At 43.2% G+C, this 12,146-nt stretch overlaps 2 protein-coding genes across 2 annotated transcripts in view; both read left to right on the top strand.

Moving 5' to 3' along the window:
- LOC123977274 (protein SOGA3-like) overlaps positions 1-4,471 on the top strand; it is a 9,517-nt gene extending 5,046 nt beyond the window's left edge. The window contains exons 5-8 of the mRNA XM_046059842.1: positions 1,991-2,260; positions 2,348-2,725; positions 3,476-4,138; positions 4,290-4,471. Coding sequence (XP_045915798.1) covers positions 1,991-2,260; positions 2,348-2,725; positions 3,476-4,138; positions 4,290-4,400 — 1,422 coding nt within the window. The 3' untranslated portion in view covers positions 4,401-4,471. The remainder of the gene's footprint in view (positions 1-1,990; positions 2,261-2,347; positions 2,726-3,475; positions 4,139-4,289) is intronic.
- A 19-nt stretch (positions 4,472-4,490) lies between these two features.
- Positions 4,491-12,124, top strand: LOC123977273. Its single transcript, XM_046059841.1, has 6 exons — positions 4,491-4,617; positions 8,098-8,355; positions 9,260-9,595; positions 10,111-10,190; positions 10,302-11,208; positions 11,321-12,124. The coding sequence occupies exons 2-6, from the start codon at positions 8,212-8,214 to the stop codon at positions 11,576-11,578; spliced, it is 1,725 nt and encodes a 574-aa protein (XP_045915797.1). The 5' UTR covers positions 4,491-4,617; positions 8,098-8,211; the 3' UTR covers positions 11,579-12,124.
- Positions 12,125-12,146: the final 22 nt, after the last annotated feature.

Genomic DNA, 12,146 nt, shown 5'->3' with positions numbered 1-12,146 from the left:
GTGTGGCTTTCCTAATCAAGTCCAATCAGTATAATCAAACACAGCTGGACTCAAATGAAGGTGTAGAACCATCTCAAGGATGATCAGAAGAAATAGACAGCACCTGAGTTAAATATGAGTGTCACGGCAAAGGGTCTGAATACTTATGACCATGTGATATTTCAGTATTTCTTTTTTAATAAATTTGCAAAAATTTCTACATTTCTGTTTTTTTCTGTCAAGATGGGGTGCTGAGTGTACATTACTGAGAAATAAAATGAACTTTTTTGATTTTTGGAAAATGGCTGCAATGAAACAAAGAGTGAAAAATTTAAAGGGGTCTGAATACTTTCCGTACCCACTGTACCATAAAACTTCAATTAATAGCCCGGGCTTTTATTTGCTTTAATCACTGAACTCACCCTGACTTCATTTGGAACAGGCCTGTCGAAAACAGACGCCCCGGGGGCAACGGTGCTGTAGGCAAAATTACTGATACCGATGTTGTTGCTCTAAGTCTAAGCGGGCGTCATCTGCTAGCTGCCTGCCTGCTCTCGACATTTTTGCAGAGAGGAAACATGACGCTTGAGAACACACAGTGTTTTTCGCCATTTTGTGGCCGACCCTTTGGAGATACATAAACATGCACCAAATGAAAGGTCTGCTCAAGCCGGATCGTTTGATGCCCCCCCAATCACTGTGGGATGTTCCGTTCTCAATCTACAGGCCTGTAAAGCATGGGTGTGCTTGTGCTGACAGGAATGTTGATGAATACCCACTGTTTTTATCAATATTTCAATGTTATGTTATTTGGAACTTGGTTGTATGGACAGAAAAAGTGTTTTAAAGACATCTACCAATAAAAGTCAACATTTTAACAGTTAATATTGCAAAAATATGGACATTCGCCTGGTATATTTTGAAAATGTTGTATGATAACTGTTTTATTTTAGTTTATTTTCATCAGATTTACAGTTACAAATGCATTATAAGCTTCATTATGATGGTTTTGATGGTTTATTGCATTAAAATATAGCTTTTACCAGGCGAGGATGAAAATATTAGACTTTTTCTTTATTGCATCTCCATGTAGTCTGTAATAGTAAAATAAATATCTTAATATTCAATGGATTTATATTCCTTAGCTTCTTTCAAAGGAGAATAGAATTGTGCATCTAGGCCAAATGGTTAAGGAGTTATTCCTGATTCATTTTGGGTATGTTATTTTAGGCGTTTTTTCTGGAAAAAGGTGCCTGTTTTCAACAGGTTTATTCCTTTCTCACAAAACTCTTGCTCAGCAAAGATGGGAAATAGGCTACTATAAAATTGTTTATTTAAACCAGTATGAATATTATTTAATTATTTACGTAATAAAAAATAAGCCTATACAATAACATTTCAATTACAAATTAATTTGATCTAGCTCAGAGAGACAGCACATCTACCTCATGCACAGAGGGAGAGAGAGAGAGAGATCAGTATGAAAATACCGTTAGCTACCTTAGAAAAGATGACAGGTGAAGATTACCATAGCTATTTTAACTTGGATTCATTTTTATGAAAAAACATTTTGATTCTTTTAATCGGTGGACCCTTATTGATATAAGGATTTAGGGATATAAATAATCGAGGAATGGACTGCTTTAAGTACTGCTTCAAAGTAGGGAGCTACCACTCGTTTTTGTCTCTCTTGTTTACCATATAATTCTGGTAAATCTGAATCATTAATACTTTGGTTCTCATGGTTCCCATAAAATGAACTGAACCATTGAATTTTGAAGAATATACTTGATCTAACGATGTGCAACATGTCCATATTGACATAAATTTAAACTTTTATATTTGTATGCCCGATCCGAGCAGCTAGAAGACTTTTTATATATCCAAAGAACTTCTTTTAAAACCAGACTCTCTAATTGAGATCTACGTTTCTTGGTCAAAACATGTAGCCTTACCAGGCTAGTAAAAGGGACAGACGTCTAACTGGGACTGTGTTGTGTCTATGCTCCAGGAGGACAATGAGGACCTTAAGTGCCAGCTAGCTTTCATCAAAGAGGAAGCAGTGCTTATGAGAAAGAAGACGGCCAAGATTGACAAAGAGAAGGACCGTCTGGAGCAAGAGTTGCAGAAGTACCGCTCCTTCTATGGTGAACTGGACAGCACCCATCCTAAAGGAGAGGCTGGGGGTCCACCTACCACCCGCGAGTCAGAACTAAAGCTACGGCTCCGCCTAGTAGAGGAGGAAGCCAACATTCTGGGGAGGAAAATAGTTGAGTTGGAGGTAAGTGCATACGAGGCTACATGGGTCTATAATAATACATCAGTGGAAGTCATGTCAGTGTTGAGCTTTTCTTGCTCTACCCCACAGGTTGAGAACCGTGGCCTGAGGGCCGAGCTTGACGACCTTCGTGGTGAAGGAGAGGGCGCTGGGAGCGATGGGTGTGGTGCGATGGGTGGGTCGGGTGCAGGGCGAGGCCTCGGTGATGACCTTACGGAGCTCCGACAACAGCTGCAGTTGGTGGAGGACGAGGCAGAGCTACTGAGGAGGAACCTAGCCGATGCTGAAGACCAAAATAAGAGAGTGACTACAGAGCTGAACAAGTTACGGTTCAAAGCCGGCACCCACGAGGGAGGCGCCAGGCATGGGGGAGGAGCGGGAGGTGCAGGGATTGATGGAGCAAAGGCAGAAGCCCTGCAGGAGGAGTTAAAGGCAGCAAGGCTACAGATTAATGACCTAAGTGGCAAGGTATTATAGTTGATTGATAATATTGCCAATAATTCAAAATAACAAAACCTTTTTTGACTATAGTCAGGAAAAAATGATTATCTTGTTAAATTTCATATGAAAATCTTTATCTAATTGTTTCTTATTCTGTAGAAATTTGACCAAGGATAGAAAAACAAGACTAAGAATTGAAACCATGCGAGCAGCTCTGTGAGGTTGTAGCAGCAAAGCTTTGAGCTAAATGCTAATGTTAACACTGACTATGCTGCTAAAATGCTGATTTATGTAATGTAAATGTAATGTTAACACAAAGTACAGCTGAAGCTGATGGGAGTGTCAATAGTTTTGCAGATATTTGGTCATAAAACAAAGTATTGAAAATTGAACTTTTGACCTGATGATGGTGCTAATAATAAAAAGTCAAGGATCACCAAAGTTATTACAGTTCATCCTTAGCACAACATAACACACTCAAAAGCACAAATGTCAACCTCATTGTGGTGCTCAATGAAAATTCAGGGGATCACCAAAGTCAGTAGGAATAAGTAGGGAACATTACAATATGTGTAAAATTTCATTTCAACCAATCCAATAGGACCAAATTGGTGGATTGAGTGACTGAGAGACAGACTCTACCCAAACAGCCATGCCACTAACGTGGCTAAAAGTATCCTGTTATTCCTCATTTTAAAATCTTCGCTCAGTTATGTCTTGTTTAAAAAATCTGATTACAGAATGTTATTACTTGAATAATCTCCATGTCTTTAATAGGTAATGCAGCTGCAGTACGAGAACCGCGTGCTCCTCTCCAACATGCAGCGCTATGACCTGGCCTCCCACCTCTCTCTGCGGCCCAGCCCACGGGACAGCGATGCAGAGAGCGATGCCGGTGGTGCCACAAGTGGTCGCCGTGAGAGTGACGAGGACTCCACCTCCTCCCGCCTCCTCCCACCGCACCGCAAACGCGAGGGCCCTGTAGGTGGGGAAAGTGACTCAGATGAGGTCAGAAACAATAACGGCAGCAGCCGTTGTCTGACTCCCACACGGGGCCTCTACACCCCAACGGGGCCCGAGGGCGCTGCCTCCTCCGCCTTGGCCCGCTTCCTACCTGGTGGCCGGTGCAGCCTGCGCGACAGGCAGCAAATGATTGACATCCGTGTTGAAGCGGAGAGGCTTGTTCGGACCATCGACCGCCTCATCGCTGACACGGCCACTGTCATCTCAGAGGCAAGGGTCTACGTTTCAAATGGCGACCTGATGTTCGGAAGAGGAGGGGAGGATGGTGGAGAGGATGATGGGGGCAGGATCAGGGAGCATGAGCTGCTATATCGTATTAACGCTCAGATGAAGGCCTTCCGAAAAGAACTGCAGGCCTTCATAGACAGACTGGAAGTGCCGAGGCTCGAGGACAGGGAGACGGAGGAGCCACTGTCGGTGAGACTAAGATCAAAAATTTACATGAGTTTCATGGTGGCATAGGAATGTCTCAAAAAGTTAAATGCTGATTCTGTTTCTTGCTCTTCCTTAATCCAATCTCTTGTTTCTTATCTCTTATGGTTTGTCACTCCACTCTTCGTCCGACCAGATGTTCCAGCCTATCATTTTGCTCATCCTCATACTTGTGTTATTCTCATCCCTCTCTTACGCCACCATCTTTAAACTAGTCTTTCTTTTCACTCTGTTCTTTGTTCTGTGATGTACGCCTCCCTTAATACACATCATCCCTTGTTTGTTTTTGCTCTTTTGTTTCCCCCCCCCCTCCTCGCATCATTTGTTGCCAAGGTAACCAAGGGCACAGGAAAAGCTCAGCACTTGCCAACGCTGCAGTCACACTCAAGAAAGTGTGGCTAGATTTAACACTGGAGCCCACATTATCCACAACACATCACTGTCCACATCCGTCCCTCAAGAAGGTGAGTTACAGTGTGAAACAGGCTTGTTAAAGACGTCATATAATGCTCATTTTAAGGTTCAGTATTTTATTTAGGGTTTGTACCAGAATAGGTTTACATGGTTTCATTTTTCAAAAAACACCATATTTTTGTCATACTGCACATTGCTGCAGCACCTCTTTTGACCTTTTGTCATAGGTAAGAACTATTAGCCAACCAGAAATAGAGTAGGGCAGGTCCTGACAAGCAAGGTAGTGTGATACAAAACATAGCCGCTCCTGCTGGTAACTGTGCTCAGTTCGGTTCAGCAGTACATGATCCCGAACATAGGCAGGACAACCTGAACCAGTTTCGCAGAGCGTAGAGCGAAGTTATTCATTTGTAACCAATTTATCTTTCATAGTAACAATTTAACAATGCATTGTTATCTAACCATAGACTGTATAAAACCTACATTGCAAAACTACACTACTACATGCAGCTGGTGCTGGAGTTATAAGCCAGTTGTTGCATTGGTTTGACTCGGACATCTTGTCACTGTGTGTGCGGCAGCTCAGTGTGTTTCTCCACCAGTGTTTTTGAGGGCGTGCCACACTAGCCGCTAGGCGAGCATTATGACACATGTTACAAAGTGACACAGATAGGTTATGGAAGTAAAGGCTGGACTGCAATCGAGCTGTTTCCAGGCAGTTAAGAGCAGTGTTTTCTGTGGGAGATGGTAACGCCTTTTAGGGTGGACTTTGGGCTTTTTCACTTTGCAAACCTATTACATGCACAAAAAAAGATAGGGAAAGAGAAAAAGCATAATATGACCTCTTTAATACGTGATTTGTATGAAATAGAAGGAAACCCTCCTGCTCTGTTATCCCTTGGCCTGTCTGTCAAGTTATGTTCCACTACCCAAACATACAATGAATTGGTTTAATTAGCTTAACCTTTAGCTTCATAAAGACTAAATAACAACAACGTAAGGCATACTGTTTCACAATCAAAGAGCGCTAAATACCATTTACTGTAGATGGAACAGATTTCAGAAATGGAGGTTCAAAGGTTTAGCTTTGCTCACATTGAGCTGCAAAGGAGGACACATAATTCACATTTCCATGCTGCTTTATGTCCTGGTTTAACCTTAACAGCCGTCACCCCTTCTTTGTTTTTCAGAACAACACTCTGCGCTCTACCATCATGTTGTTGTTGTAAAGTAAAGATAAAGTTTTATGCTTCTCCTGAACTGCTGAAGGATTTGTCATTTATTAGGGAACACAACAGGTGGGGGAAAATGGTGGTGATCCCATGGCAAAATTCCCAACAGGACCCCTGATTAGAGGCAGGCATTAGTAATTGATGGTGTGGCAGATGAGCAGCAGCAACTGCCTTCAGATGTCACTGCAGCAGGATGAGTCAAGAACACAGTCACGGGTTCAGGTTTCTCCAGGACATTGTATGAGATTTCACACATTTTGCTCTTTTGAATTGTAAGAATCTGAAGCCACAGCTCAGTGTATTGGTTAGTGTTTTACAAAATATACCAGAAGATAAATATACCTTAAAAGTGCTGACACAAAGTTGAATGACATTGAAACTATGTGTAAATAAATTTTCAAAAAGACTGAAATTCTTCCAAACATGCCAGGCATCCGCCGTGCAGTTTCTTTTTCGTGACTATTTCCAATAAAGATATTATTGACTGTGACACGTTATTACTCACTGTGTCACCCATGCCCATTTGGCATCCCTTGGAAAAATGATTTGCAGCAGGGCATGGTCACAAGACAAAATCTGCCCAAGCATCCTAAAGCAGAGTAGCAACAGAGAAGCCTATTGGCCGAGAGATTGCAGCAGCTGAAATAGCTATGTAAACACTTTCCCTCTCTCTGTGAGCCCCAGTGGCCTAATTATAACCACAATGCTGGTGACGACAGTTGTCTCATCCAGATTTCAAATACAGGAATAAATTTGACATTATGATATTTGATCCCGGGTCCAATGGCGCGCCCACATAAACACTGGGGAGCGGTATAAAGGCTCGGTACCCCGGCTGGAACAGAAGTTGTTTACCCTTTAGCTCAACGCTCCTGACTTCACCCCGATGCTGTGGTGTGACTAGAAGAAGTGGGCCCTTTAAATCCAGTCCGCTGGATTTTACGTAACACAGAGGAGGAAAAGTGAGTGGGAAGCTCAGGAGAGAGGGGACTTGACAGTTTGGCAACGAGGGGAGTGAATCTGTTGGAGAGGCCGGAAGAACTAGAGCAGGCTGAGGATTGTTACTGGAGGGCAGTGAACACTTAAACGTTGACCAAGGTAAGGACAGCTGTTTTTTTATTGAGGCGTAAATGGCAGCTGTGGTTATGGTTTAGTGCCATTTGGGAGGACACAATTTAAAATACTTGTATGTAGGCTTCAAACAAATATTAAATTATAGGCAGCATGACTGACAAAACCTGAAGTCCACTGTTGTCATGTTTAGCCTTAAGGTGATTCATTTTTCAGTTCTGTTTTATTTCTTCAATTTTTATTTTTATTCATATTTGTTCATTTTAGTTTAAGCAACTTTAAGGTTATAACTTTTTGTCTTCTTTGTCTTCGTCTCTGAAATACATCCACCCTAGCTGCCCCTCTCCCATGCGCGCAGGCCATGCAGCCAGTTTACTATGCATAGTTACAAGATTATTAATATCTGTACTCTTACAACACAGGTGGGAGGGAAGTGGCTGGTACATTCCAGCACTTTCGGCCAGGTTACTTGTCATATTCAACGGTAGCAACAACAACAACAACAACAACAACAACAACAACAACAACAACAACAACAACACACCCTGGTTGACATAGTTTACTTGATTTGAGCTATAATATATATATAATATATAAAATATAATAATAATATTTAGGCAATTAATACTCCCATTGGGACGCAGCCTACCCACGCCATTAATAAATGTTGACCAGGCCACATTTACAGGATTTGGGGATACATCTGAGGGGCAACTTTGAATGCATCTGAGATAAGACACAGCACATTTTTAAAGAAGAAATTTCAGTGTTGGACCCTTTATATTAAACACTGAATCTCAGATTCTTATCAAATTAAGCGTTTCTTCCCGTGTCTCGAGGCAAACAGAGGTAGTTTGGAGGTCAAAGTGACCACAAGTCCAAACACTGGCAATGCTGTCATGCAACATTCTTGTCCACATGTGCTTAGGTAGGCTTACATGGGAATTTTGGACAAGAATGCGAAAGGAGAGAGCTGTGCATATTTGTCGTATATGAGGGCAGAAAGTGTCCAACCTAACAAGTAATTTAAGTAACAGAGAAAAGTAAAAACTGACAGGCAGTGGGATAAAAGTTGGTTCACTGCTTGTCATTACTTTACTACAGTAGTATGTTTTATTCTGAAATGGGTTGACCAGCGTTGTAAAAAAGTGTCTGAAAGCAGGATTTGTTTTGTACTTTAAAGAAGTCTGCGTACCCTCTTTTTTTACCATGTGTTTGTCTTTATAGTGTTTCCAGGCCATTGATCCTTCAACCCTACGGTGACCTCTGACAGGAAAGTGAAATAGGAGAAAGGGGAAATTACAGTTTAAAGAGGCCTCCGTGTATTGAGCGGCCTGCGTCATGGCAGCCATTGATCTGGAGCGTGGGCTGGAACACAGTGGCCGGGGCTGGGGGCAAGAGAGGCCAGAGCTGATGGACAACTTCGACTCGGAGATGCAGGAGTGGGAAGACCAGCTGCAGGACATCCAGAGAAAAATTGAAGAGGTAAGATTTTGTTTAATAGAGCTTTGACTTATGATGCATGAAAATGGGATTTGAAGAGCAACCCAGTGTTTTAAACTCTTATACACCACTGTCAGTGTCATAAATCAAACTTTTCTCCTCTTATTGATCTCTACTGGACAATACTACACTCACTGGTGTAGACATATAGAGGTTAAATTTAAGTTGTTCGTGTTTATGGTTCATTCTGTTCTCCTAGCTTTAACTGTAGAATGAAGTTCTTCATGGCTTTACAAAAGAGATAAAGAAATTCAGCTGCATAGAATCACTAAAATTTATTTAATAATGATCCAAATGTGGTTGCAAAACTGCTTTCACTCATGCATGTGACACTGGGGTGTAAACATGCTTATTGTTTTATTTCCAGGTTATGAAGTGCTTCAGTGATCCTTAGAGAGTGTGTTAATTAGTGTAGTGTTTGTGTGTGTGTGTGTGTGTGTGTGTGTGTGTGTGTGTGTGTGTGTGTGTGTGTGTGTGTAATAAACTGTTGGCAGCTCCCAGAATGACTCAACCTTATGGCCTTGTTGGAGGTTGGAGCAATGATACAGACAAATGTTAACAAGCTAATTAAACTGTGATGTACTGACAGACGTGCTGGACACACACACACAGTCTGAAAATGGATACTAAAGGAATATTTAAAGGTCGCATTGGGAAACAGATGCTTGTGCAAAGTGGAATAACGTGCTAATCATAAATATAGGCTAGGCTGTGCAACAGTTTTGTGATAATCAGAAGACTTGCTGTTATTGAGCTGTGTTTTGCTTATAGTTGTGTGTAATATGTAGAGATGCAGCTAATTAGGTTCAAATATTTGAAGAATACAAACAATTATCAAGAAATCAGCAGGAAGTTGTTAATGTTTTCTCCTGTTTTCATTTTCCAGTTGTACAATGAGGTGCAGGCCCGCAGAGGAGCAAATGAGATCACTACTGACAACCAGAAAAATGGCAGCGAATTGGAGTGTGGCCTTCGGCACCATGGCAATGGTCTTTTTGTGCCCGGCCATCACAGCAAGAATCCCCCTGGAGCTATAACTGTGCCACATCACTATAGTAATGGCCACAACTATAGCCCTAAGGGGTACAGCTACCCTGTGAATCATCAGAATGGCTTTGGTTACTGCCACACTAACGGGGTTTCAGGGATCGGAGACTTATTGCAGGATTACTTGGGGCAGGAGAAGCAAATGAGCCGGAAGAACAATGGAGCTCGCCACGTGGTAAGTAAAGGCGATTCTTATCGTTTCCCTTACACTTCATTCTGTTGGCATCTGCAGATTTGAGGAAACCAGATAGGTGGGCATGATATGAGTCAAGGCTGGGGTTCAGTCAAGAACATATTGATTACTGATAGCTGGTTCATTCCAGTCTGCTCATACACACAGGTTACCATATAGGTTTCACATACGTTCACTGCGATCTTTCCCAACTCTTGCACTTTCTTAACTCCTGACGAAGCAGTCAAGAAGAAAGCCAAGATGCTAAACTGCTTCGTGGTGTACACGAAAAGCAACGTGCGGTGACAGCATTAAAGTACAGTAGATCAGAATAACTTTAGCAGTGCTATATAAAGTGGTGGCCAAGGGTCAGTTGAGGTTCAGTTTTGGTAAAGGTACAGTAAACGGAAGCTTGCTTGTGATCCTGAAGTAGCTCACTCTAATTTAAAGCTTTTAAATACAGTAGGTGGAGGTTGACATGGATGTTTTTTAAATATACCCCCCCACATCTCTTTCAGCGCTTCAGTGACACAATCAAGGTGAGCCCGGACATCCCTGCACACCAAGATGTGATCAGAAGAAGTTCTGGAAATGAACGGTAAGCGAGTTTGCGCTGGAGCCAAATGCATGAACATTTTGAATGTTGAAGATTGATGTGGTGTGAGGAACACACATCATCTTATTTCTTGTTTGTTTCTGTTCTGTTCAGGCTTGATCAAGAGCAGTTTTTGGGCAGTTTTGAGGAGACTGAAAACAGGAAGAACCAAGTGTCTCACATGAAGAGCTCCCCCCGCAGAGAGAGTTCCCCCAACAAAGAAAACACAGGTGCCAAGCCCCCTCTGGGACAAAGGGATGCTCCACCACGCACACAGTTTCCGACCACAACAGCTGAATCTCCTGCTCTGGACAGGAAGTCCTTTGGTCCTGCCATCCTAGGAGATAGGAAGTGCAGCAGCCCCTCTGTTCTCAGGAAGTTTGGGGCCATGCTTCAGGAGAATGAGGGCAAAATGCTCACTGAGTCAGGGGTGGTGACCCATCAGGGGCTTGCCCCAGAGCCAAAGTGCCCCACTCCTGGCTGTCAGCGCAGAGCTCTTGGAGCCACTGCAGCCGCCGGCAGGGCGCCCATACGCGTGCCTACCCAGAAATGCCAAGCAGATTCCGATGTGCTGACAGCAGATATAGAGCCCGGCCAAGAATGGCGGTTATCAGACTCTGGTAGGCAGAACCACAAGGATCACAGAGGAGGCTACAGTGGTTCTAAAGGGTCCCATGCGAGTCCCCAGCAGCCCCAGAGGAGATCACAGGTGGCGGGGAGCCCAAAGATTAGACCCAGGGCTAACAGTGGGCCAGACAAAGATGGGGGACTGGCTCAAGGGGAGAGAGGAAGGAAACCTGCACCCCAACATGTGGAGCCCAAAATGGACTACAAGGTCTCAAGTGCTTCTTCTGGAGCTCAGAAGATACAGAGGGGAGGGTTGGCGGGACAGGAGTTGCCAGGTTGTGGCCGAGTGAGGGATGAAGGACTTATGGAGCTGCTGGACATGCTGGAGATTCAACATGAGTACAGCTCCAGTCCCAGAACAGGACACACAGCTTACAGACAGGATCCACAGGAGGTAGGTTTTTTCTGCTTCTTTATTTGATTTAAGTTCAGCATTAGCATCATGAAACTCGTGCTGGTATCGTGCTGGTACAAGCTGACATGTGACCCGTTATGTGTCTGTCCAGGTAAACCCGGTCGACTTGTTCCCAGCCAAACTTAAAAAGAACTTCTCTCGTCCTTCGCGGCCAGCCAACCAGCGACCTCCTTCCAGATGGGCCGGACGCACCCCTACTGACAGGATCACCACCCCATTAGGCCCAATGTACCGCCCCCCGAGCACCATTACTCGCCCTTCTAGCCCCATGTCCAGAACCCCAAGTCCCGCCCTAAAGCACCGGCCTCTCGTTTCCTATTCTCTTCATACGGAGACTGTCATTATGTGATACCTTTCCATTTCAATGAAGTTTGTTCCCTTCCTCCAGGAACACCCTCTCTCTGTGTAAATAGTAAGGACATTTCTGTTAAAATGCTTCAAGAGAGTTGCAAAGGAACGCTTAATTTCATCTTGATGCCATGTTCAAGATAAAACACATCCAAGACATTCTCCAGTGTTGCTGTGGCTTTTTGCTTCTTCTGTGCCAACCGTTTGCCAGCACATCAACATATTGCTTTGTTGCAGTTCCCCCCTTATCCACTTCCCTCTTTTTTGTATTGAATGTCAGGTGGTTTCTGTATGTAATGAGATTTTGCATGTAGCCCTAGTTTGAGGGTGCATGCTCATGTGTTCAATCCTCATGGCTGCCAGGTTGAGTCAAATTCAACCTGGCCACCAGTAGGAGTAGTTTAAGTGGCAACTGTGCTCCCAGCAGCAATCTGCTGTCAACAACTGTTGGCTTTACTGTATAATATTGTCAAAGTAATATAAGATATTCAAATAACAGCTGTGACAAATGACTATGGTATGCCTTTAATGTATTTTCTTTCTTGGTAATAAATACGACAGTGCTTTGA

This window comes from Micropterus dolomieu, linkage group LG10 (genome assembly GCF_021292245.1).
Source record: "Micropterus dolomieu isolate WLL.071019.BEF.003 ecotype Adirondacks linkage group LG10, ASM2129224v1, whole genome shotgun sequence".
Classification (NCBI taxonomy): Eukaryota; Metazoa; Chordata; class Actinopteri; order Centrarchiformes; family Centrarchidae; genus Micropterus; species Micropterus dolomieu.
Note: the sequence above shows the minus strand (reverse complement) of the source record. Positions and strands in the feature narration are given on the sequence as shown.